The sequence below is a fragment of the Symphalangus syndactylus genome, chromosome 5 (assembly GCF_028878055.3).
Source record: "Symphalangus syndactylus isolate Jambi chromosome 5, NHGRI_mSymSyn1-v2.1_pri, whole genome shotgun sequence".
Classification (NCBI taxonomy): Eukaryota; Metazoa; Chordata; class Mammalia; order Primates; family Hylobatidae; genus Symphalangus; species Symphalangus syndactylus.
In genome coordinates this window covers 116,343,524-116,371,117 of record NC_072427.2, presented here as the reverse complement: position 1 = coordinate 116,371,117, position 27,594 = coordinate 116,343,524, and the positions used below count along the sequence as shown (strand labels likewise).

Genomic DNA, 27,594 nt, shown 5'->3' with positions numbered 1-27,594 from the left:
GAATGAACTTCATTTCCAGGAATTTGGCATGTGCAATTTGAGAAGGAATCCTAGACATGAGTGGGTTGGAAAGTGTTGAGTAATGAAGTGTTAGATAAAGGCACAGCCAGAAGTTAATTGCTGTATTTTTTTTTTTTTTTCTGAGACAGAGCCTCGCCCTGTCGTCTGGGCTGGAGTGCAATGGCACGATCTTAACTAATCCCCGCCTCCTGGGTTCAAGCAATTCTCCTGCCTCAGCCTTCCCAGTAGCTGGGATTACAGGTGCCCACTACCACGCCCAGCTAATTTTTTTTTTCGTACTTTTAGTAGTGATGGGGTTTCACCATGTTGGCCAGACTGGTCTCGAACTCCTGACCTCAGGCGATCCACTCACCTTGGCCTCCCTAAGTGTTGGGATTACAGGCGTGAGCCATCATGCCCCGCCCTGTATTTCTATTTCAAGCATTGCCGTTTGTCTTCTATTAGTAGAAACCTATTTAAATAATTTACGCTTCTTTTGACAATGCAGTGGCTGATGGCACTTCTGTTCTTGTTTATTATCTGTTATTTTCAGTATTTTTACCAGATGATATTTTATATCAGGTTACTGGAAAGCAGCAAACATATTTGTTGTCACATCAGAGATATATTATTTTAAAATTTTAGATATTACCTTTTTATGCAGCAAATTTTAGTTACTCCCACCAAACTCTAAAATAAGATGTTTGGTCAGTTAATGAAAATTGAGCTCTGATACATAGTTTCATACTATATGAGAGTTCTTTGGAAAATACATTTCTAAATATCTTTAAATTGCTATTTTCTCTTCTCCATCTTCTCTCCCACTTGGTGCATTATCTAAACTGTCTTTCCCAGACTTTCCTATTCTTAGAGGAATTATGTAAAAGTGGTGAGCAAATATTTGAATTCCCATGAGGTAGGGCACAATATTTAGGTGCTCACAGCCCCTTTCTGCACAAATAGATCAGAAGGACCCCTTAAGTACAGGGAGCACCACTGAGGTTTCTAGAATGTCAATACCATGACCACAGCTGATTGAACCCAAAGTTTGTCAAGAAAAAATAAAAATATAAGCTTGTTTTAATTAAATTAATGTACATGCTATAGTTTTTATTTTGATTACTTCCTCTCAAGACAGCCATGACTAGTCTGTTAAAAAATGAATAGTCAGTTTCTAAGGATGCTACAAAAAATATTTAGCTTTGACTATTTGCAAGTAAAAAATAAAAATAGCATTTATTACTCAATTTCTGGTATTTTTATAAAACCACAATTTCTGATATTTTTATAAAACCACTGGGGAAAAATATAAAATCATCTCAGTACTCTGAATTAACAGTGTACACTTTTCAGAATTATAATCTACAGCTTTCTGAGTTGTGAATAATAGTTTCTTTTAAGGTTACATTAATTTAAAGGACTCAAATAATATTAAAAGTAATTTTTGACCATGATTAAAATTGTGATTTAAAATTACTTATTTGAAATGAAATCTAACAAAAAGTGAAAAAAAAATCTAATAAAAAGAGATGGTATGGTAAAAATTTAAAGTGACCTACAGAAATAAGTCAGCATGAGGCAATTTAGTTGGTCAGGCCTAAGCCTTAGATTTTTGGATATGGACTGATTCAAAAGAAATATGCAACTATCCTTTGTCACCAAATTCCTCAACATATTGTTGAGAGTAATTGCTTTCTACTAATTTCCTTCTAATATGGCTCCTAGTTCTTGTACTTTACTATAAATGTCTTTCCTGAGGCTATCAGTGACTTCTTTCTTGCCAACTTCAGAGGCCTTTTTCCGGTCTGCCTAGTGCTCAATCTTTCCATTATATTTTAGATGGGTTATCTTATTTTTCTCTCATTTTACTTGTAGTGTTCTAAATATTCCAAAGGTAATATGTGTTATTTGTAGTGAAATAGAACATGCAGATTTGATTATTTGTAATAATCCAGGCTAACATGTTAGTAGAATCCTTCCTGGCTTTTAAGTATATTTTTATATGTTGTATATATGTATTCTGAATTAAGTCAACTGAGGACAGAGACAGGAATCATTATTACATTAATACTCAGATGTCATTGGCTTTTGCTCCACGTGCTTGCAGAGGACATTAGCCACTTCTGCAATGTTCCCCAAGTATTTCTGGGAGTCCCTGGAGGTGTATCTTGTATACTAACAAGTCTTATCTTAAAGGTACTGTTACTGCTCTGTCAAATAACTACCTCCATCAGTCATCATCGACACTGCTGAACACCAACCCTAGGTCTCTAGAGCCCTTTAATTATAAAAGCAACGTTGATCTCTCAAAGTAAAAAGGTGGGGGAAAGATATACCAGGAAAATCAAAAGAGTGTTGTGTTAGTTATATTTATATCGGGTAAAAATGACCAACCAAAAAGCATTACTGGAGATAAAGAGATTATTACATAATAATAACAAAGTTTATTTCACGAGTATTTAAACCTTGTTCCCTTCTATCAGATTTCAATTCCAAGATGTGCATTTTTTTCACATTTTAATATATCTGAAGTCAGGCATCTTACAGTCAGGCAAGCAGCAAAAGTAATATGATTATAATTGCTTGAACATTTACATCAAAACTTGTAGAATGGGTGTTATTTAGAGGCATGGAAGAAAATTCTGGAGAAAATAGTGGTGCACTCTTAATAAAGGCTGAACAACAGTTGATGATACAGAAGACAGTACTGTATGAAGAAGGGTGGATATGGATGACTCTTAGTCAAAAAGTGACTCAAGTAAGTCGAACTGAATTCGAGGAAGGTTGAGGAATAATTTAGCCAATTTATTTTTCCCTAGTTTGATTGAGGAATAATTTACATACAATAAAATTTACCTATTTTAAGTGTATAGTTTAGTAAGCTTTGGCATTTATATGCAGTCATGTATCCATGACCATGATCAATATATAGAACATGACCAGAAGTTCCCTGTGGCCCCTTGCAGTCAGCGCCTTCCTCCCATTCCCAATTCTAGGCAAACATCTATCTAGTTTTCGTCAGTATAGTTTTACCTTTTCCATAATTTAATATTAGTGAAATAATTCAGTACATAGTCTTTTGTGTTTGACACAAACTTACATTTGTTTGGGTAATTACCTAGATTGCTGTGTTGTATTATAAGTATATGTCTAACTTTATGAGACACTGTCAAATCACTTTCTATACGGTGTGATATATGGATCAAGATTAGCTTTTTAAAAATATGGATTTACAATTATCCCAGCAGTATTTGTTAAAAAACTATCCTTTCTCCATTTCATTTTATTAAAATTTTTGGGTCTACATCTGGACTGTCTCTTCTTTTCCATTGATTTACATGTCTGTACTTTTTATCAGCACTAAACCATCTTAATTACTGTAGTCTTGGAATCAGTTATTGTTAATTCTTCAACATTGCTATTCTTATTCTTTCTCAAAATTGTTTTGGCTAGCCATTCTATTGTCTTTCCATCTAATTTTGGAATCAGATGATAAATTTCTACAAAAGTTTTGCTGGGATGTTGATTGGAGAGAACTGACATCTTAGCAATATTGAGTCCACCAATCCATGAACACAGTATATCTTTCTGTTTAGTTATCTTTGATATTTTCTGATGATGTTTTGCAGTTTTCAGCATACAAATGTTGTACATGTTTTGGTAGATTTATACCTAAGCATTGCTATTATAAATAGTACTGCATGTTAAAATTTGATTTCCAATTGTTCATACTAATTATGAACATACTAATTTTGAATAATTAGAAATCAAATTTTATAGTATATAAAACTATAATCAATTTTATAGAATAGAATTTTATAGGATGGTATATAGAAGTATAATTAATTTTTGTATGTTGACCTCGCATCCTAAACCTTTGCTAAACTCGCCAACTAGTTTCATGAATTTTTTGTAGTCTTTGGTATTTTCTAAGCACATATCATGTCATCTATGAACAGAAAGTTTTATTTCTTCATTTCTAAGATTATCGATTGATTGACCTCATTATACAAGGTGGAACCTTCAGTTCTTCAGTATGATTATAAATAGTGATGACAGTGGAAATGCCTGTCTTGTTTGACATTAAGAGGAAGGCATTTGATTTTTTAATCATTAAATAATGTTAGATGTAGGGTTTTTTTGAGATGCCCTTTATTAGGTTGAAGAAGTTCCCTTCTATTCTTAGTTGGATGAGAATCCAATGTTTTAGTCTTCTTTTTCTGATAAACTCCACAAACTAGACATTATTATTAGTAGGACCTTTAGATAAATTATTTATTTAGACCTACATGCATGTTTATCGTCTTGTTTGCTCACCATTCTTCTGGTGTTTCAAAATACTCCACTAGTGTTTTTTTTCTTCCTAAAGCATGTACTTTAGAAGTGCCTTTGGTAGGCATATGTGTGTGCCAAATCTCTTAGGTTTTATTTATCTAAAGATATCTTTATTTCACCCTCATCTTGCAATACACTATTGGTGAATGAGTGCACAGTTCTAAACTGAAATTATTTTCTTTGATCCCTTTTAAGATACAATAAAATCCCCTCATACTAAGATTAGTGAGGATGAATATTTTTAACTTCATGAAAAGAAGAGTGGGCTTATTGTGATAATTAAAGAAATGAGTCACCTGAGCCTGTCTAGCTGATTGACTAGAAGTTCCAGTGGTCTGGCTCTATAATTAAAATATTTGCTCATCCTCGTTGTGGTTTGGCATCCCATGGTGGTGGTGGTGGCTATCTGCTCCAAAATAAACATCAAATGGTGCCAATTCTGGATCCTGTCTCACTGGCTAGGACTTCCAGAACAGTGGCAGCAATTGTAGTGATCTCGTATTTAGCTGGGTCCCATTGCGTCGGTCTAATCAAAAGAGATAGGGCTATAAGAATACTGGCAATAAAGGAGTCATCCTCAGGCTCCCTGTTTCCTGAGAGAGAGTGCTGACTTTTCCCACCAAGCCTTACTATGTCCCCTACCTTATAAATTCAGAAGATAGAAGTTTGTCCTACCCAGTTTGAGAATAGAACTAGACAGAAGGCTGCTATTCATTAGTAAGTAATTGGTCATTAATAACCAAGCATGCTTGATCCAAATTTTCATTATAATGGGACTTATTATCATCAAATTCTGCTAATTATTTTACTGTCTTTCTGGCTTTCATTGTAGCTATTAAAACACCTACTTTAATTGCTTCTTTGTAGGTTATTTGTCTTTTTTTCCTCTTGGCTGCTTTAAAGATCTCTTTTTTCTTTGGTGTTTTGGCATATATGACAGCTCCAGGAATATATTTGAAAATTTATCCTCTTTGTGATGCACCATGCTTCTTGAACTTATACATTTATATCTTTCCTAAATTCTGGAAAATTCTAAGGAATTAACTTTTGTAATATTGCTTCTCAATTTTTCAAATCTATCCTTCTTGAAATCCGATTATTTTATACGTCAGATCTTTTCAGTCTAACTTCAGTACTGTTTAACCATTCTCTGTTCATTCTGAATAATTTTTTCAGATATGTTATGGTTTACTAATTATCTGTTTATAATCTGCCATTCGACCTGTCCATTGAGTATTTTCATTTCAACAGATATGTGTTTAATATCTTAAAGCTTCATTTGATTATTTATCACATTTGCCTGGTCATTCCTGATGGTCTCTTGTTGCTTGCTCATTGTTGTGATTCTGTCCCTTATTTCTATTTCTTTCTGAATAGATTTTCTCTATTTCACAGCTGATAAAATTTTAATATCTGAATTTCTTGGAAGTCTAAATATTTGTTATTTCTTCTAATTTTGTGCTTACGGTGACTTTCTTCCTTTATGTCTGGTGATTTTTGATGGTGAACTCACATTTTCTTAATCTTAACCTGGGAATCTAGTGGGCTTAACTAGAAATTTTTTCTTGAAGAAGATTTGTGTTTGAATCTGCTAAGACCATTGGGGCACTACCAGTCTAAACGACTTTTAGCCTCTTTTGGTTTCTAGATTAGCACAGAGGTCTCAGACTCAGCTCTTCCATATTGCTGTTGATGTAAGCCTTGTTTTCTGAATATAGTTCCCTGGGGCATTTTCTCAGCTTAACCTTTTTATTCTTAAATGCCTACTATCAGAAGGTTTTGTTTATTTGTGGGGAAGAGATCTGGAGAATGAGATGTCAGGAGGACACATGGAAATTTCTCCTACTTTCTTCAAGTTCAGTAATGCGTAGGTAAGTATTTCTTTTGTTTTCCAGAATCTGGTCGTTGTGCAGTGGAAGGGTGTCCCAGATCACCTAGCTCACAATTTTGTTGAAGAAGAAAATCCCTTTTAAGTTAAAAAAAAAAAGATTTAATTTTTTATAAGTTTTACATTTGCAGAAAAACTGAGAATACCGTAGAGAGAGTTCCCATATACCCTGCACCTAGTTTTCCCTATTATTAAGATCTTACATTAATATGGTTAAATTGTTGAAATTAGTAGACCATTACTGATACATTAACTGAAGTCTATAGTTTATTCAGAATCCTTGTTTTTTACTATGTCTTTTCCTATTCTAGGGTTTGGTCTGGTATGTCACTGATATGGTTAGGCTTTGTGTTCCCACCCAAACCTCATCTTGAATTGTAATCTCCATAATCCCCACGTGTTAAGGGAGAGACCTGGTGGGAGGTGATTGGATCATGGGAGTGGTGTCCCCCAGGCTGTTCTCGTGATAGGGAGTGATCTCTCATGAGATCTGATGGTTTTATCAGTGTCTGACATTTCCTCTTTCACATACTTGCTCTCTCTCCTGCCACCATGTAAGACATGCCTGCTTCCCCTTCCGCCACGATTGTTAAGTTTCCTGAGGCCTCCCCAGCCATGCAGAACTTTGAGTCCATTAAACCTCTTTCCTTTATAAATTACCCAGTCTCGGGTATTTTTTATAGCAGTGTGAGAACAGACTAATATAATCACTTACAAAGCTGTTATATCTCCTTAAGCTCCTCTTGGCTGTGACTGTTTCACAGCCTTGTTTTGGATGACCTTGACAATTTTGAGGAGTACTGGTTGGATATTTTATAGGATACCCCTCTACTGGAAATTTTTATTGTGGTAAAATATACATAAAATTTACCGTGTCAACTATATTTTAATATACAATTTGGTGGCATTAAATGTAATATATTCATAAAGTTGTGCAATGATTTAATAATCATTATCCATTTTCAGAACTTTTTCATCATTCAAACAGAAACTCTGTACTCATGAAAAAATAACTCCCTATTTTCCTCTCTCCCTAGTCCCTGGTAAACTCTATTTTCTGTCTCTATGAATTAACCATTTCTAGGCACCTTAAATAAGTGAAATTATGCAATGTTTGTCCTTTTGTGTCTGGCTTATTTCACTTAGCAAAATGCTTTCAAGTTTCATTCATGTAGTACAATGTCTCAGAATTTCATTTTTTTTAAGTCTGAATACTATTGTATTGTCCATTCTATGTATACACAAATTTTGTTTTTATCATTTTATTAGTTACAGGAGAGTTTTATTTCTTCTTTTGGATTTTCTTTTTTAAAAAAATTTTCTTTATAGACATTCATGTCATCTATACACAAAGATGGTTTATTTCTTCCTTCCTTATCTGTATACTCCTTATTCCCTTTTATTGTCTTATTGCACTAGCTAGAACTTCAGATATAATATTAAATAATAATGATGATAAAGGACATGTTTGTGTTGTTCCTGATCTTGGGGAGAAAGCATCCAGTTTCATTAAGCTGTAGATATTTTGTGGAAGTTCTTTATCAACTTGAGGATATTTTCCTCTAGTCCTAGTTTTCTGAGAGTTTGTAGCTTCAGGGGTGTTGGATTTTGTCAAACGCTTTTGCTGCATGAATTTATATGATCATATAATTTTTCTTCTTTATCCTCTTGATGTGCTGAATTCATTGATTGATTTTAGAATATTGAACCATCCTTGTATACTGAGAATAAATCCCACTCCGTTGTATTGCGTAATTCTTTTTAGACATTGTTGGATTATATTGGCTAAAATTTTGTTAAGGGTTTAAAAATCTATATTCATGAGGGATATCAGTTTGTAGTTTTCCTATAATGTCTTTAACTGCTCTTAGTATTAGGGTAATGCTAAATTCATAGAATGAGTTGGGAAGTGTTCCTTCTGCCTCTATTTTCCAAAAAAAGATTATGTAGAATTGTTATTTCTTCCTTAAATGTATGTTAGAATTCACCAGAGAAACCATCTGGGACTGGTGATTTCTTTCTTGGAAGGTTATTGACTCAATGTCCTTGGCTACTCAGATTATCTATTTCTCCTTGCATGAGTTTTGGTAGTTTGTATGTTTCAAGTAATTGGTTCATTTCATCTAATTTATTAAATGTTGGAGTACAGAGTTCATAGTATTCCTTTATTATCCTTTTAATTTTCATGGGACAATTGATGATGACTTATATTCCATTTCTAATATTGGTACTGTATTGTTTATATTTTTTAATTTTCTGTATATTATGATGTTTTGACATCTTAAAAAAATCCTTTCTGGCTTGGGAGAAACTGCTTCCTCCTGGGGCAAGCCAATTCTTAGCTAAGCAAAAGGACTTAGCCAGGGAGCATGGCTTTGATACATAAAAAGCTAATATGAAGCCATACCTCTTCTGTCTGGCCCATATACAACAGGCCTTCCTCTGTCTTAGCCACTGCAGAGCTATGTACCAGATAACTAAGGACAACCTATATACTCTGAGGCCCTCTGAAATTATTCATATTAGCCAATCCTAATCGGTTTACTCTGCCCTACCTTGCTTTTCCTGTGGAAACTCCAATAGAGGCTCTAGTCCAGGCTTTTCTCTTGCTCCTGTTTTCTGCCTCCTGACTACCCCAAGGCTTCCCCATGTAACCCTGTATGGCATGGTGTGCATCCTATTTCTAGGACCTGTGATTATAATAAACCTTGTTTTCCTCTCATGGCCACACCTGACTGACCATCACAGAAAATAACACAGAATAGGTTATTTGGATCTTCTCTTTTTCTTGGTTAGCACAGCTATAAGTTTATTGATTTTAAGTAGATTCTGGTTTCTGTGATTTTCTCTATTGTTTCCCTGTTTCAGTTCCATTGATTTATGTTCTAATGTTTATTGTTACTTTTCTTTTGCTTTAAGTTTAATATTTTTCCTTTAGCTGCTGAAGGTAGACATTCAGATTGAGTTTAGATTTTTCTTTTCTAATATATGCATTGAATGCTAAGCACTCCAAGCACTGCTTTCATAACATTCCACAGGTTTTGATAAGTTATATTTCAAATTTTATTTAGTTCAAAATGTTTTTTTAATTCCTCTAGATATTTACTTGATCCATGTATTATTTAGAAGTATGAATTTAATTTGCAAATATTTTGTGGGTGTCCAGCTGTTTTGTTATTGATTTTTAGTTTAGTTTTATTGTGGTCTGGGACCACAGTTTGTATAATTTCAGTTATAGGTTAAAGTGTGCCGCCTCCCCCTCCCTACCATATATTGAAGTCCTAACCCCCAGTACCTGTGAATATGGTCTTTACAGATGTAATCACGTTAGGATGAGGTCATTAGGGTGGCCCAAATCTGATATTACTGGAGTCTTCATGAAAAGCAGGAATGCCATGCGAAGACAGAAACACACAGGGGAAATGCTACATGATTATAGAGGCAGAGAGAGGTTGTAGTGATGCAGCTGCAATCCAAGGAATGCCAAGAAGTGACAGCCACCACCAGAAGCTAGAAAGAGGCAAAGAAAGAGTCTCCCCTTCAGGTTTCAAGCAAAACATAGTCCTGGTGATACTTCTAGCCTGGTTTTGGACTTCTAGCCTCCAGACCCATGAGACAATAAATTTCTCTTGTTTTAAGCCACTCACTTGGTGCTACTTTGTTACAGCTACCCTAAACTATATAATTTATATCCTTTTAAATTTATTAAAGTGTGTTATGGCTAGAATGTGTTCTAGCTTGGTGAATGTTCCATGCAACCTTGAGAAAAATGTGTATTCTGCTGTTATTGAAATGAGTATTCTATAAATGTCAATTAGATCAAGTTGATTGATGGTGCTGTCCAGAGCAACTCTTGCTGATTTTCTGCCTGCTTAACCTGTTAATTACTGAAGGAGTAGTGTTGAAGTCTCCAAATATAATGATGGATTTGTCTATTTCTCTTTGCAAGTCCTACCAGTTTTTGCCTCATGCGTTTTGACACTACTGTTAGGAGCATATACACCAGGATTGTTCTATCCCCTTGGAGAACTGACCTCTATCATTAATGCTCCTCTTTGTCCCTGATAATTTTCCTTGTTCTGATGTCATCTTTGTTTGAAATTAATATAGCTACTCCAGCTTCCTTTTGATTAGTGCTAGCATAGTGTTCCTTTCTTTATCCCTTGATGTTGTAAATAGTTTATTTTTAAGATGTTTTAACAGCTTGAGTGATTTATTTCACATATCTATATTTGCCCATTTAAAGTGTACTATTAATTGGCTTTTAGTGTATTCACAGAGTTGTACACCATCAACACAATTGATTTTAGAATATTTTCACTAGCGCCCCCCCAAACCCTGCAACTCCTTAGCTAACCCTCCATCATCTGCCAAGCCTAGACAACTACTAATCTACTTCTGTCACTATGGATTTGCCTATTCCGGACATTTCCTACAATATGTAGTCATATTGAAATAGAATCCTATAGTATGTGATCTTTTGTGAATGAAATTAGATAATACTTGGTCTTTTGTGAATGGCTTCTTTCACTTAGCATAATATATTCAAGGTTCATCCATATTGTGGTATACATGTACTTCATTCTTTCTTGTTTCTGAATAATATTCCATTGTATGAATATACCACTTTTTATTTAACCACTAATCAGTTTATGACCCTTATGGGTTCGTTTTGCATTTTGGCTGTTATGAATAATCCTGACGTAAACATTTGTATATATACTTTTCCTGTGGATGTGTTTTCATTTTCCTTGGGTGTATACCTGGCAGTGGTTGCTGGATTGTGTGGTAACTCTGTGTATAAACTATTGAGGAATTGCTAGACCATTTTCCAAGGTGCTGCACAATTTTCCCATTCCCACTAACAGTTTATGAGGTTTCAAGTTTCTCTACATCCTCCTCTACACGTTATTGTCCATCCTTTTTTTTTTTTTTTTTTTTTTTTTTTTTTTTTTTTTTTTTGAGATGGAGTCTCCCTCTGTCACCCAGGCTGGAGTGCAGTGGGGCAGTCTCGGCATCTCGGCTCACTGCAACCTCCATCTCCCGGCGTTTCACCATGTTGGCCAGGCTGGTCTCAAACTCTTGACCTCTGGTGATCTGCCCGCCTCAGCATCCCAAAGTGCTGGGATTACAGGCGTGAGCCACCATGCCTGGCTGTCCATCCTTTTGATTATCGCCATTCTAGTGGGTGTCAAGTGGCATTTCATTTTAATTTTCATTTCCCTGAAGACAATATTGAGCATCTTTTCATGTGCTTTTTGGCTATTTGTATATGTTCTTTGGAGAAATCCCTATTTCTTTGCCCATTTTTAACTTGGGTTGTCTTTTTTTTAAATTTTTTAATTATTATTATTTTTTTTGAAGCAGGGTCTCACTCTGTGACCCAGGCTAGAGTGTAGTGGTATGACCACGGCTCTTTGCAGCCTTGATCTCCCTGGCTCAAGCGATCCTCCCACCTCAGTCTTCTAGTAGTTGGGGCTACAGGCATGTACCACTGGACCCAGCTAATTTTTATCTATTTTCTTTTTTCTTTTTTTTTTTTTTTTTTTGTAGAGATGGGGTCTCACTGTGTTGCCTTGGCTGGTCCGAAACTCCTGGGCTCAAGTGATCCTCCTGACTTAGCCTCCAAAGTGCTGATATTACAGGCATGAGCCACTGCACCTACCTATTTTTGAATTTTAATACTTCTTTATATAGTCCAGACACAAGTTATTTATCAGATATATAATTTGCAAGAATTTCCCCTCTTCCTGTGGTCTTGTTACTTTATTTATGGTATCTTTTGAAACTAAAAGTTTTTAGTTTTGATAATGTCTAGTTTATCTATTTTTCTTTTTTTCCTTTTTTTGTTTTTTTCTTGAGATGGAATTTCACTCTTGTTGCCCAAGTTGGAGTGCAACGGCACAATCTCAGCTCACCGCAACCTCTGCCTCCCAGGTTCAAGGGATTTTCTTGCCTCAGCCTCCTGAGTAGCTGGGATTACAGGCATAAGCCACCACACCTGGCTAATTTTGTATTTTTGTTAGTAGTGGCGGGTTTCTCCATATTGGTCAGGCTGGTCTCGAAATCCCAACCTCAGGTGATCCACCCGCCTCGGCCTCCCAAAGTGCTGGGATTACAGGCATGAGCCTCCGTGCCCAGCCTCTTTTTTTTTTTTTGCTAGTACTTTTGGTGTCATATCTAAGAATCCATCAAGGATTCTCAGAATTGTAATTCAAGGTCATAAAGATTTACACCGACAGTTTCTTTGAAGAGCTTTAGAGTTTTAGCTCCTAAGTTTAGGTCTTTGATACATTTTAATTTTTGAATATGGTGTGAAGTTAAGGGTCTAATTGCATTTGGATATCCAGTTGTCTCCCCATCTGTTGAAGACAATGCTTTTCCCATTGAATGGTCTTGCACCCTTGCTAAAGATCAGATGACCACACATCATACCACGGTTTATTTCTGGATGTCAATTTTATTCCAAAACAATTGAAATTATTAACGCTCACGTGTTTCAGGCATGATCCTGAGCACGAATTCATTTGCTTCTCATAATAACTGTGGAGTACGCACTATTCTCACTCCCATTTGACAAATGAAGTAGCTGAGATAGAGTGATTTGCCCAAGGCCATATAACTAACTAGTAAGTGGCAGTGCCAGGATAATAATTTTGGTTGACTAACTTGAGAGCCTGAGTCTTAGCCATGCATGCTGTAAACAAAAACTAGAGACCAAAACTTCTGAATTCCACTGAAGAGTTCACTTTAAGCAAACGGGGTGAAGGTCGGATTAGCCACTAACGGTTTGAAAAGCACAACGGAGGGATTGCCTCACCAGCTTGCTTTCTATAGAGTAGCGGCAACGGACCTGCCTGTTTTAGCTGAAACTCTTTCAACCCCCAAAGTTGATGCACTAACTGTAAATCGAATTTGCAGTTAGGAAGCCTCCTGGGGCAGTGCCGAGTGGTGCGAGCAAAGGCCGGGCCCGCTGCCAGAGGCTCGCGCCGCTCGCCGCGCAGAAACTGAGAGTGAGAAGGCGTAGGCGCCCGGGAGGGACGCATCCGGGATGTGGAAACTCTCGCGGGAAGATGCGTCGTTGCCTCGGTAACTGCGTCGCAGTCGCCAAAGATGGCGGGGCGAAGTCTGGGTCTCACGGTCAGTTCAACTCCACGCTCCTGGGGAGCGTCTGGGCTCCGGCGACTAGGACCCCTAACCTCCTTTAACTTCGGGTCTGAAAGTCTGTGGCTCTTTTACAGAGAAGCAGCGTTCCAGGGACTCCGCTCCCGCCACCCGTTCAGCAACCCTCTACACCTGGACCCGAACTCCTCGCCTTGGAGGAAGAATATAAGTAAGAAATTCGGCGGTTGTACTTTTCCTTCTTTCTTTCATCTAAATGAGGCTGCTTACAAGTACTTTTTCTGGAGACTGGCTGGATCTTCGGGACCACTCTGCAGCATTCCCTTCTCGTCATCTCTTTCACCTGCCGTTTATCCTTTCTTTGTCTTTGATCTGAGTAGTTCGCCTGCGTATTGGAAGATATTTGAAGTGGGCGAAAATTTAGCCCAAGTAAACATGTTGTTTAATTTAAAATGTAGCCCAAGTAAACTGAAAGATACTGTTGGAAGTTATTTGGGTAGCAGGAATTGCCACGAATAGTTCACTTGATAGTTTAGGTTATTTCGCTTAATATCAAGTTCATAGAGTTTACCTTGTGTAAATTTCCTTTAGGTTGGTTTCTAAATTGAAAGGATGCTTCCCACTGCAAGCAGAATTACCATTCTCGTTCAAATGTTCCTTTTCTTATCTGTTCTCAGTGTAATTACAACTATCCTGGCAACGGTGCTTTCATTCTTGGCCCATTCTACTCCTTTCTCATCCCCAAGTTTTCACACAGCAGCCAGTGTAATCTTTTAATTTGATCATATCATTCCTTTGCTTAAAATTCTACAATAGTTTCCTGTTGCATTTCAGAAGTTGTGGTCGATGTGGCTCCTCCTGCCTCCCCTATTTGATCTTATTCCCTCTTCCCCTTTTCCCCCTAAAACTCTCCAGCTTCACTGGCCTTTTAGTTCCGAAAACTCTGGTTCTCTATCTCAGGAAAGAGACAATCACACACGCCTTCAACCTGTGATGTGAAGTGGCCTTCCTTGACCATGCTAAGTAGGCTCCCTTCATTGTCTCACTGATTTTTCTTTCTAATTAGCATAATTTGTTACAATAAATTCATTTGTGAATTTCCTTTTTGTCTGTCTCCTCCACTGGACTGTAAGTTCCAAGGGCAGAGGCGATGTCTGTTTTATTTGCCATCGTACATACCCGTATAAAAAAGTGACTTTTAACAACTCCCTTTCGTTTTAATTTAATATAAAATAACTAGATTAAAATTTGGAAATATTGGCAGTTTGTATCAGAGGGTTAGAGTTACCGTATGATCTACATATGATCTATAAGCATATTTGAAATTAAAACTGAAGGGTACTGTGTTTAGGTGAACTATACACAGACCAATTTACCACAGCAAGTAGGAAGATAATCATATCTTCTTCTCTCTGATGAAATGGGCCGATTATCCCAGTTCAAAAGTGTACTTAAGCAAATTAATCTGTTTTGTCTATATAGTTCTTTATCGGCTGTACCTGAATCAAAACGGTTATTTTCATTATCATTAACCTTATAGTATTAAATACGTGGATTAGGTTTATTTGTTCAGTTATTTGAGAGTGTATTTTGCACCTGGTTCTGGTGCATCCTTAGGGATATAGTCCTGCTTAAAATGAGAAATATACAGGGACTATTATTGTATTCTAGCATGAGTTGTTTTATAAAACGAGATAGCTAAACAGTATTACATGGTGGCCAGTTATTACTTGTTCTGTTATCTGTACTCTGAGTTGTGCACATCTGAAGCATATGAACAGAGTAACTCCCTACACTACCTGAATCTTCTAGAATACTTCTGTGTCATGTAGAAGAGTAAAATGGCCATCCCTGTAAGCAAGAATATGAAATTATAACAGTATGGTATCTGTTTTGCCACCTGTTGTCTTGGCATTGATCATTAGAATGCTACTTCCCAGGGACCTCAATCCAAAACCTTTTGCAGTTCTGCTCCTGTTGGAGGAAATAATCACTGTCAAAGGACAGACTAAGAAAGATGCTAATCGCTCAAGTGGATAGATTTTTCAAGCTTCATTCCTCTATTATAATACCAGATAGCTAAACAATAAGATAACATGATAACTGGTAGGGCAAGCCCCCTCATAAATCCCAATTACATTGGATTTACAGATTAATTTGCAGAGGGCTGACTTATTTATGCTATTGAATTTTCAACGAATATTATACTTCTCCATTTATGGTTTTTTTTTTACCTTTAATAGTGTTTTATCATTTTACTACATAAAATTCTTGCATATATAATTTGCTTCAAGGTACTGAATAGTTGCTATATAATAAGTGGAATTTTTTCTATTACATTTTCTAATTGGTTATAAATGTAGAATTTTTAGATGTTGATGCTACATCTGTATTCATATACAAACAGATCTTCAGTCCTGCTGGACTCTCTTATTCATTCTGTGAAGTCCCTTGGATTTTTGAAGACAATTATATGCAAATTTTGATCATTTTGTCCCTTGATAATTCTCCTGCATTCTGTCTTTTTCTCTGTTTAGGACTTCCCGTGTGATATGAAAGAGAAAAAGTGATGGTGAGCTTCCTTGTTTATGATTTTGAGAAGCCCACTTTTAATAATCACTACATTTGAGGTTTGCTGAAGGGTTTTGGTAGATTCTTTTTATTATGTTTAAAATTCTTCCCATTAATTCCTAATTTGAATGAGTGTTAAATGTATCAAAACTTATTTTTTCCCCAATTAATTCAGGTGTTGTTATGTTCTTTTTCCCTCCTTTAATGTTTTAACATACTGAACTACACAGGCAGGTTTCTTGTTTTCCTTTAAAGACTGCTAGATTTGATTGCTATAATTTTATGTAGGTTTTTTGCATCTATGAACAAAAGTGAAATGGGTGTTGTACTTTTTTTCTACTTCTTTTCCTTTCTGTTTTTGATATCAATATTATTCTGGCTGTATGAAAGAAGCCTAATAGTTTTCCTTTTTTGATACTTTTCTTGGAAGTTTTTTATAATTAGAGATTTTCTGCCCTTTGATTAAAATTGTGAAACTGTCTGAGTCTAGTGTCCTTTTTTTCAAGGATATTCTTTTTGTCTATGAATTTAGCTTCTTTAATGATTATTTAGATGTACTATTTCTAGAATAGTTTTTGGTTATTTCTAAAATAATTTTTGGTTCTAGAAAAGTGTTCATATCCTGTATGTTTTAAAATATATTAGCATAAACTGACTCTATGGTGGTATGTTTGAAATCTTGACTGTATCCATAACCATGTACACCCCTCCTTTTGGTAGCTTTCCAATATTGTTTATTTTTGTCTTTTTCTTTTTCTATCAAGCTTCCTGGGAGATTTATCTGTTTTATTGGTCTTTTCAGAGAACCAGCTTTGGTTTTCTTGCTAGTCGGTGCTATTTTAAAATTTCATTAATCTTTACAGAAATAAAGACAAATGATCTCTTCTAACTGGGATGTTTTAATTTTTTGTTTTTTAGTTTATTTACCTCATTTATTGTTTTTCTTATTTTTTAATAAATATGTTTAGTCTTTAAATTTCTCTCCAACTATAGGTTAACTATATTCCAGGACTTGTTTTGATGTGTATTTCTTTTATGGTTATTTCGTTCTAAATATTATACGATTTTCATAGTAATTATTTAGAAGTGTGTTTTTTAGTTTGCAAGCACATAGGGTTGTTTGTTTACTGTTGTCTAGTTTTTATTTTTATAAGTATGTATGTGACAAGGTCTTGCTCTGATGTCCGGGCTGGAGTGCAGTGGTGCGATTATGGCTCATTGCAGCTTCGACTTCCTGGGCTCAAGAGTTCTCCCGCCCCAGACTCCCGAGCAGCTGGAACTACAGGCGCATGCCACCATGCCACGCAAATTTTTTTTTTTTTTTTTTTTGAGACAGGGTCTCACTCTGTTGCTCATACTGGAGTGCAATGGTGTGATCTCAGCCCACTGCAGCCTTCATCTCCCAGGCTCCCTAGTAGCTGGGACTACAGGCATGTGCTAACATGCCCGGCTAATTTTTATACTATATTTTTTGTGGTGATGAGGTTTTGCCATGTTGCCTAGGCTGGTCTTTAACTCCTGGTCTCAAATGATCCACCTGCCTTGGCCTCCCAAAGTGCTGGTATTACAGGCCCAGCCTAGTTTATTTTAAATTGCATTATGATTAGAGAATTGATATTATATTAAGTTTTTAAATGTATTGAGTTATTTGTGGCCAAGTGCTTGTTCACTTTTTGTAAAAGTTCTATGCGTTCTTTGATAGAAAATGTATTATTTGTTGGCTGATCTGTTCTACATTTGTTCTTCATGACATTGGTATCCTCACCTTTTTTTTTGTTGGAGCTTTATTGGTTTCTGTTAGAAGTGTATTAAAAATCATCAATTATAATTATAGTTTGAAAAATTCCTTATAATTGTGGCCATTTTTGTTTGGGAGTATCTTGTTTGACTTATTTAAATCTTCATGATTCCTTTCATTATTATGCAGTGTCTGTTATATCTTTCTTCATCCCTTTATTTTCAAACTTTGTATGTCATTTATCAGTAAGAGCATTCTTTTTATAACCAGTCTGATAATTTCTGCCTATTAATAAGTGAATTTAATTTATTTACATTATTACATAACTTGAAGTTGTCTTAGCCATCTTATTTTTTATATTTCCTATTATGTCTTGTCTGGTTCTTGTCTGTCTTCTGCTGGATTGAATGGGTTTTATTATGTCTTTATTTTTACTGATTTGGAAAGATGTTAGAATGCTTTAACTTGGTGTCCTCTGTCTTTTAGATAATATTTTACTTTGTTGTTTTGAATACACCCACACCCAGTTAATCATCAATGTTATTTTTATGGTCTGTGATAATTTAGATTTATCATCTTTTCAGATATCTTCATGATTCTTTTTTTCCAGATTCAGTTTCCTCCTTCCTGAAGTGTAGACCTTTTATTACTTTCTGTGAAAACCTGAGTCTTAAACTCTCCAGTCTTTTTGAAAATTGTTACTTTGCACTTATTCTTCAATTACAGTTTATCTGAATGTAATTCTAGATGGCCAGCTTTTCCTTCTCAGCCCATTAAAGATATCCTTATATTGTCTGTTGGCAATATAAGGATAGAAATGTTAGAATGTTGGAAATGTTAATGAGCCATCCGCTGTCAGCTTTTTAGATAATTATGCTGGTAGACTATTTTTCTCTGTTCTTTTAAAATAATGATTTGGTAGTTTAGGGAGTACTCTCTTTAAAATTCTGTATTTTCACTGTGATGTATACACAGGTGGATTTGTTTTCTTTATTCTTCATGAGATCCATGTCTTCAGTTTGGGAAATTCTCAGCATTAGCTCTTGAAATACTGTCATTCTCTCCTCTTGGGATTTCTTTTTTTCTTTTTTGGAGACAGAGCCTTGCTGTGTTGCCCAGGCTGGAGTGCAGTGGCACGACCTTGGCTCACTGCAACCTCCGCCTCCCAGGTTCAAGCTATTCTCGTGCCTCAGCCTCCCCAGTAGCTGAGATTACAGGCATGCAGCACCACACCTGGCTAATTTTTGTATTGTTAGTAGAGCCGGGGTTTCGCTATGTTGGCCAGGCTGGTCTCCTGGCCTCAAGTGATCCTCCCTCCACCTCCCAAAGTGCTGGGATTACAGATGTGAGCCACTGTGCCCAGGCCTCTCTGGGATTTCTTTCTATAACTTGTGTTATAGTAGGAACATAACATCTGTCTTCAATGGATGTTAACCCGTCTTTTGTGTTTTTATCCCCTTGTTTTCTGTATCTCCTTATAGGTGATTTATTTATATCTGTCTTCTAATTCACTCATTCCTTCTATGTCCATTATATTGTTCAACATATCTGTCAAATTTCCTTGAGTTCTTAATTTCAGTGACTGTGTTTTTCATTTATGTAATTTGTGTTTGGATCTTTTTCAAATTCCGCATTCTTTTGTGATAAAATCTGGTTCTTGCCTAATGTTTTTTCTAAGTGCATTTTTTTCCAAATTAATGCTAATTTTAAAATCTTTTTTTAATTGTTATATTATCTCTTGTTCTTATAGTACAAATTTTCCCTTTCCTCACATCTGCTGATTCTCTCTTTCAGCGGCTTGTTTCTTTATGCAACTTGTTACCTTTTTGAAGTCATCTTTAGCAGTTTGCTTTTTGAGAGAGTCGTATATATTCTAGATGAGTAAATATTCCTATAGGGTGGTTTTCAATTTACCTTTACTAGTTTCGAGTGTTGATTGATTCCACGTCAGCCTTCTTCAATTTTAAAGTTTTTCCATGGTGTCCTTGTATCACCTAGATAAGATGAATTTGGACTTCCCTCTTGTTTGTTTTAATTACTCACAAGAGAATCTTTTCTACCCGTGGTTCTAGTTTCATTTCTGCTCACCTAAGGTTGTGGGTAGAGTTTTTGTAGTCTGTGTTTCACAGGTGTATCCCTTCATGACTCACATACATCAGCTTCTAGCTTTTAAGCTATTTTGGCTTCTGTTCCTGTTTGTTGCTCTCACTTTGAATTGCTGCTTTATTCTTAGTACCAGGGCATTTCCGTTGCCTGAGTTTGAGCTTAGCAATATTTCCTCCATTACATTTTATCTGGCATTTCCATGGATTTAGAGTGGAATAGTCTTCTCAGTCATCTTGGTCCACTGTATTAATTGGAAACTTAAATTTAAGTCCTTGTGATTAAGTCCTTGTTAGGGAAATTTGAAAAATCAGGTAATGGCACTTTAAAGGCACCTATAAGTCTTTCTTAGATATTTTTCTTTTAACCAGGCAATCCTAAGATATAAAAATATTTCTTAAAGTTTCAGACTGTTAAAGGATATGGTACTAATCTCCCCCCCCTTTTTTTTCCCTGGGGGTGGAGATTGTGTTTTGTGTTACTTGTGAATCACATGTCTAAGAAAAACAAGGTATCTAATTTTTAAAATTCTTAACATGTCTCCTTAACATAACCTCAGAAGATCTTAGGTGGTCTAGAAATGTGACATTTCAACAGGAGAAAAAACTTATATGCTTTTGACTGTGTTTATTATGGTGTTAACCTTTAAAAGTGAAAAGGGGACTTAACAATAGGGACAGAGTTCAGTACATTATCTTAATTGCAATTTATTGAATTATTGTATAGCAGTTTAACATGCTTAGAAAGATTACGTGAAGATAGATATTCCTTTTATATTGCTGTGGGAAAACAGCACAAAACTGTGTATATGCTCTAGATGAAAATTGGAGGGAATATTAAAAATAAAGATGGATGGTGGTGGTAGATTATGGGCAGTTTTTCCTTTAAAAATTTCTTTCAATACTATTGTCATTCTTGCAGTCTTAATATAGGACCAAGTAAGTAGTATTCCTATTCTCGCTGGATTCCAAGTACAATGAAAAATCATAATTAACAAAGGAGTGACAGGTAGAGGTCAAAATAGTCACCTTTATTTCTGAGGAAGCTTGATACTAAAGTGTGTAGCTGAGGTGTGAGCCACATTGGGTCTGCTCACTAAACCTCACATTTAGCTCCCCAGTTATAGCAATACCCCAAACCAGAGCAGGTCTCCCCCATACCCTGCCCACTTCTGCCCACAATTAGAACAGGGCCTGTCTCTGGAGAAGCAAGGTTAGAACTTGCATTCTTTGCAGGTAGGCTAATAACAAGAAGGTGGTGAGTGGAACAGAGTTGAACTCACCCAGCTTATTCTTCCCAAATATATTAGGTAAGTTACTTCACTTGAAATTAATAGAGGGCCACAGAAAGGCTAATACTTAGTGTTTGAGTTCCTACTACAAGGAAGGAGGAATCATGGGGAGTTGAGGATAAGTTCTTAATGGCTGTGTTCATTTTAGAGTAAGAATGCCATATGTATATTTTGGCATTTGTTGATTACGTCACTTGATAACGTGTAATTGCTGAAGTTAATTTTTTATTTTTGTTAGGATCTTCAGTATATCCCAATTATTTTCTACTTTTAGGCGTTTAAATGCAGAATTGCAGTCAAAAACAGCTGACGTGGTTCGACAAGCTAAGGAAATAATAGTAAGTAAATGTACAATTATTACTAATTCTATATAAATGCTAGTTTTTTATCTTTTTCATTTGATATATGACATATATAGAAAACACTAGCCAAAGCATGTGTGTTCAGTTCAGTGAATTATTACAAGTTGAACGTGAGCGTCTATGCATAGGTGTAGGAATGTGTGTATGTATATGTTTTTGGTAAGCACACATTTTCTAGAGGCCACTGAAAAAGTGCTTTCCATTTAGATGCCCATCTAAATTCTCATTATTAATTGATAGGATAGAGCAACTCTCCCTAGAGGAGTAGTCTACTTTAAAACTTTTATCAGTTCTTACCTAATTTTGATTCTTACTTTCTGTCCTCCCTATCCCCCAAAATGGAGTTGATGGAAGCAGGGAGGGAAACCTGGGCAATATTTTATCTTCATGCCTTATACAAATCCGTGATTGTCTGTTAGTTTAGGAATAAGAAATGTATCATGTATAACATTTCAAGTAATGTATTTTGATAATGGTTACAGATTTGTATTTTATAATTTATAATTAGATGTTTTACTAAAAATATTTATAATTAAATTTATAATTACATGTTTTACTAATTTATAATTAAATGTTTTACTAAAAATATTTTTATTTCATCTTTTAGTTTTTGCCAGTGTCTGAAGAGCAGGAAATACTTGTACAAAAGGGCCCCACGTTATAGTAGAATGACAGATTCATTACGTTTTCTACTCAGAGAGCCCTGTGAAAAGAATCTCCCCCTGCAAATAAAAAACATAATAGAAGACTGAGACAAGCTAGGGAAGGGGTTGGGGAGTGGATTCCTACCCCTGCAGAAGCAAACAATATAAGGTTTCTCATACTTAATTTTTATTTACTCACTTTCTATTTTTAAAATTTTTAATGTTTGTGGTTACATAGTAAGCGTTTATGGGGTAAATGAGATATTTTGATACAGGCATGCATTGTGTAATAATCACTTCATGGAAAATGGGGTATCCATCCCCTCAAGTATTTATCTTTTGTGTTACAAAAAATCCAGTTATACTCTTTTAGTTAATTAAAAGGTACAATTAAATTATTTTGACTATAATAAACATGTTGTGCTATCAAATACTAGGTACTATTCATTCTTTCTAACTATATATTTTTTTACTCATTAACCATCCTTATCTCCCACCCCTGCATCCTCCACTACCCTTCCCAGTCTCTGATAACCATTCTTCAACTCTCTATCTCCATATGTTAAGTTGTTTTGATTTTCAGATCCCACAAATAAGTGAGAACATGCGAAGTTTGTCTTTCTGTGCCTGGCTTATTTCACTCAATGACCTCCAGTTACATCCATGTTGTTGTAAGTGACAGGGTCTCATTATTTTTTATGGCTGAATAGTACTCCATTGTGTGTATGTATCACGTTTTATTTATCAATTCGTCTGTCAGTGGACACTTTGGTTGCTTCCAGATCTTGGCTATCGTGAACAGTGCTGCAACAAACACGGAAGTGCAGATATCTCTTTGATATATTGATTTCCCCTCTTTTGGACCTATACGCAGCAGTGGGATTGCTGGATCATGTGGTAACTTTAGTTTTTTGAGGAACCTCCAAACTGTTTCCTTTGTGGTTGTACTAATTTACATTCCCACCAACAGTGTACCAGGGTTCCCTTTCTCTACATCCTCACCCGCATTTGTTATTGCCTGTCTTTTGGATATAAGCCATTTTATCAGAGTTAAAATGATATTAGAGTTTTGATTTGCTTTTCTCTGATGATCAGTGATGTTGAACACCTTTTTTTATGCCTGTTTGCCATTTGTATGTTTTTCTTGATAAATGTCTATTCAGATCTTTTGCTCATTTTTAAATTGGATTATTAGATTATTAGATTTTTTTTCCTGTAGAGTTGTTTGAGCTCCTTATATTTTCTACCCTTGTCGATGGGTAGTTTGCAAATATTTTCTCCCATTCTGTGGGTTGTCTCTTTACTTTATTGTTTCCTTCACTGTGCAGAAGCTTTTTAACTTTATATGATCCCATTTGTCCATTTTTGCTTTGGTGACCTTTGCTTGTGGTGTATTACTCAAGAAATCTTTGTCTACTCCAATGTCCTGGAGAGTTTCCCCAATGTTTTCTTATACTAATTTCATAGTTTTGAGATCTTAGATTTAAGTTTTTAATACATTTTGATTTGATATTTGTATATGACAAGAGGTAGGGGTCTAGTCTTCTTCTTCTGCATGTGGATATTCCGTCTTCCCAGCACCATTTATTGAAGAGACTGTCCTTTATCCAGTGTATGTTCTTGGCAACCTTGTCAAAAATGAGTTCACTGTAGGTGTATGGATTTGTTTCTGGATTTTCTCTATTCTGTTCCATTGGTCTCTGTGTCTGTTTTTATGCCAGTACTCTGATGTTTTGGTTACTATAGCTCCATAGTATAATTTGAAGCCAGGTAATGTGATTTCTCCAGTTTTGTTCTTTTTGCTTAGGGTAGCTTTGGCTATTTTGAGTGTTGTGGTTCCATATAAATTTTAGGATTGTTTTTTCTATTTCTGTGAAAATGCGATTGGTATTTTGCAAGGGGTTGCATTGAATCTGTAAATTGCTTTGGGTAGTATGGACATTTTAACAATACTGATTTTTCTAATCCATGAACATGGAATATCTTTCCATTTTTTTGTGTCCTCTTCAATGTCTTGCACTGATGTTTTGTAGTTTTTGTTGTAGAGATCTATTACTGCTTTGGTTATGTTAACTCCTAGGTATTTTATTTGTGGCTATTGTAAATGGGATTACTTTTCTATTTCTTTTTCAGACTGTTGACATACAGACACACTACTGATTTTTGTATGTTGATCTTGTATCCTGCAACTTTACTGAATTTATCATTTCTAATAGTTTTTGGTGGAGTCTTTAGGTTTTTCCAAATATAAGAGCATATCATCTGCAAACGAGGATAATTTGACTTCTTCCTTCTGATTTGGATGCCCTTTATTTCTTTATCTTGTCTGATTGCTCTAGTTAGGACTTTCAGTACTATGTTGAATAACAGTGGTGAAAGTAGGCCAGATCTTAAAGGAAAGACGGTCAGTTTTTCCCATTCAGTATGATACTAGCTGTGGGTCTGTCATATATGGCTTTTATTATATTGAGGTCTGTTCCTTTTATACCCAGTTTTTGAAGTGTGTTTACCATGAAGGGATGTTGAATTTTATCAAATGCTTTTCCAGGATCAGTTGGAATGATCATATGGTTTTTGTCCTTCATTCTGTTGATACGATGTATCACATTGATTGATTTGTGTATGTTGAACCATCCTTGCATCCCTGGGGTAAATCCCACATGGTCATAACAAATGATCTTTTTAATATATTTTTGAATTCTGTTTGCTAGTATTTTTTGAGGATTTTTGCATCAATATTCATTAGAGATACTGGCATGTAGTTTTCTTTTTTTGATGTGTCTTTGGTTTTGGTATCAGGGTAATACTAGCCTCATAAAATGAGTTTGGAAGTATTCCCTCTGCCTCTAATTTTTGGAATAGTTTGAGTTGGTTTGGTGTTAGTTCTTCTTTAAATGTTCGATAGAATTCGCGGTGCAGCCATCAGGTCCTGGGCTTTTCTTTACTGGGAAATTTTTTTATTGTGGCTTCAGCCTTGTTACTTATTGTTGTTCTGTTTAGGTTTTGGATTTCTTCATGGTTCAATCTTGGTGGGTTGTATGTATGTGTCTAGGAATTTATCTGTTTCCTCTAGATTTTCCAATTTATTGGCATATAGTTGCTCATAATAGACACTAATGAGCCTTTGAATTTCTGCATTGTCAGTTGTAATGCCTCCTTTTTAATCTCATATTTTATTTATTTGGGTTGTCTCCCTTATTTTCTTGGTTAGTCTGTTAATTTTGCTCATCTTTTTGTTTTGTTTTGTTTTGTTTTGTTTTGAAGCTCTTGTTTTTTTTATTATTATTATTATACTTTAGGTTTTAGGGTACATGTTCACAATGTGCAGGTTTGTTACATATGTATCCATGTGCCATGTTGTTTTGCTGCACCCATTAACTCGTCATTTAGCATTAGGTATATCTCCTAATGCTGTCCCTCCCCCCTCCCCCCACCCCACACCAGTCCCCTGAGTGTGATGTTCCCCTTCCTGTGTCCATGAGTTCTCATTGTTCAGCTCCCATCTATGAGTGAGAACATGCGGTGTTTGGTTTTTTGTCCTTGCGATAGTTTACTGAGAATGATGGTTTCCAGCTTCATCCATGTCCCTACAAAGGACGTGAACTCATCATTTTTTATGGCTGCATAGTATTCCGTGGTATATATGTGCCACATTTTCTTAATCCAGTCTATCTTTGTTGGACATTTGGGTTGGTTCCAACTCTTTGCTATTGTGAATAGTGCCGCAAAAAACACGTGTGCATGTGTCTTTATAGCAGCGTGATTTATAGTCCTTTGGGTATATACTCAGTAATGGGATGGCTGGGTCAAATGGTATTTCTAGTTCGAGATCCCTGAGTAATCGCCACACTGACTTCCACAATGGTTGAACTAGTTTACAGTCCCACCAACAGTGTAAAAATGTTCCTATTTTTCCACATCCTTTCCAACACCTGTTGTTTTCTGACTTTTTAATGATGGCCATTCTAACTGGTGTGAGATGGTATCTCACTGTGGTTTTGATTTGCATTTCTCTGATGGCCGGTGATGATGAGCATTTTTTCATATGTTTTTTGGCTGCATAAATGTCTTCTTTTGAGAAGTGTCTGCTCATGTCCTTCGCCCACTTTTTGATGGGGTTGTTTGTTTTTTTCTTGTAAATTTGTTTGAGTTCATTGTAGATTCTGGATATTAGCCCTTTGTCAGATGAGCACGTTGCAAAAATTTTCTCCCATTCTGTAGGTTGCCTGTTCACTCTGATGGTAGTTTCTTTTGCTGTGCAGAAGCTCTTTAGTTTAATGAGATCCCATTTGTCAATTTTGGCTTTTGTTGCCATTGCTTTTGGTGTTTTAGACATGAAGTCCTTGCCCACGCCTATGTCCTGAATGGTATTGCCTAGGTTTTCTTGTAGGATTTTAATGGTTTTAGGTCTAACATTTAAGTCTTTAATCCATCTTGAATTAATTTTTGTATAAGGTGTAAGGAAGGGATCCAGTTTCAGCTTTCTACATATGGCTAGCCAGTTTTCCCAGCACCGTTTATTAAATAGGGAATCCTTTCCCCATTGCTTGTTTTTGTCAGGTTTGTCAAAGATCAGATAGTTGTAGATATGCGGCATTATTTCTGAGGGCTCAGTTCTGTTCCATTGATCTATGTCTCTGTTGTGGTACCAGTACCATGCTGTTTTGGTTACTGTAGCCTTGTAGTATAGTTTGAAGTCAGGTAGCGTGATGCCTCCAACTTTGTTCTTTTGGCTTAGGATTGACTTGGCGATGCGGGCTCTTTTTTGGTTCCATATGAAGTTTAAAGTAGTTTTTTCCAATTCTGTGAAGAAAGTCATTGGTAGCTTGATGGGGATGGCATTGAACCTATAAATTATCTTGGGCAGGGCAGTATGGCCATTTTCACGAAATTGATTCTTCCAACCCATGAGCATGGAATGTTCTTCCATTTGTTTGTATCCTCTTTTATTTCCTTGAGCAGTGGTTTGTAGTTCTCCTTGAAGAGGTCCTTCACATCCCTTGTAAGTTGGATTCCTAGGTATTTTATTCTCTTTGAAGCAATTGTGAATGGGAGTTCACTCATGATTTGGCTCTCTGTTTGTCTGTGATTGGTGTACAAGAATGCTTGTGATTTTTGTACATTGATTTTGTATCCTGAGACTTTGCTGAAGTTGCTAATCAGCTTAAGGAGATTTTGGGCTGAGACAATGGGGTTTTCTAGATATACAATCATGTCATCTGCAAACAGGGACAATTTGACTTCCTCTTTTCCTAATTGAATACCCTTTATTTCCTTCTCCTGCCTAATTGCCCTGGCCAGAACTTCCAGCACTATGTTGAATAGGAGTGGTGAGAGAGGGCATCCCTGTCTTGTGCCAGTTTTCAAAGGGAATGCTTCCAGTTTTTGCCCATTCAGTATGATATTGGCTGTGGGCTTGTCATAGATAGCTCTTATTATTTTGAGATACGTCTCGTCAATACCTAATTTATTGAGAGTTTTTAGCATGAACGTTGTTGAATTTTGTCAAAGGCCTTTTCTGCATCTATTGAGATAATCAT

At 35.9% G+C, this 27,594-nt stretch overlaps 1 protein-coding gene across 14 annotated transcripts in view; it reads left to right on the top strand.

Annotated features, from left to right (window-relative positions):
• The window catches only part of TEX9 (testis expressed 9), a 190,118-nt gene that overhangs the window by 105,592 nt on the left and 56,932 nt on the right, over positions 1–27,594 (top strand). For 3 of the 14 annotated variants that reach the window (XM_063639422.1, XM_055279277.2, XM_055279275.2), the window contains exons 1-3: positions 12,088–13,363; positions 13,465–13,556; positions 21,323–21,386. In XM_063639422.1, coding sequence (XP_063495492.1) covers positions 13,337–13,363; positions 13,465–13,556; positions 21,323–21,386 — 183 coding nt within the window. In that variant the 5' untranslated portion in view covers positions 12,088–13,336. The other 11 variants (XM_063639429.1, XM_063639431.1, XM_063639428.1 and 8 more) reach the window with 6 other exon arrangements.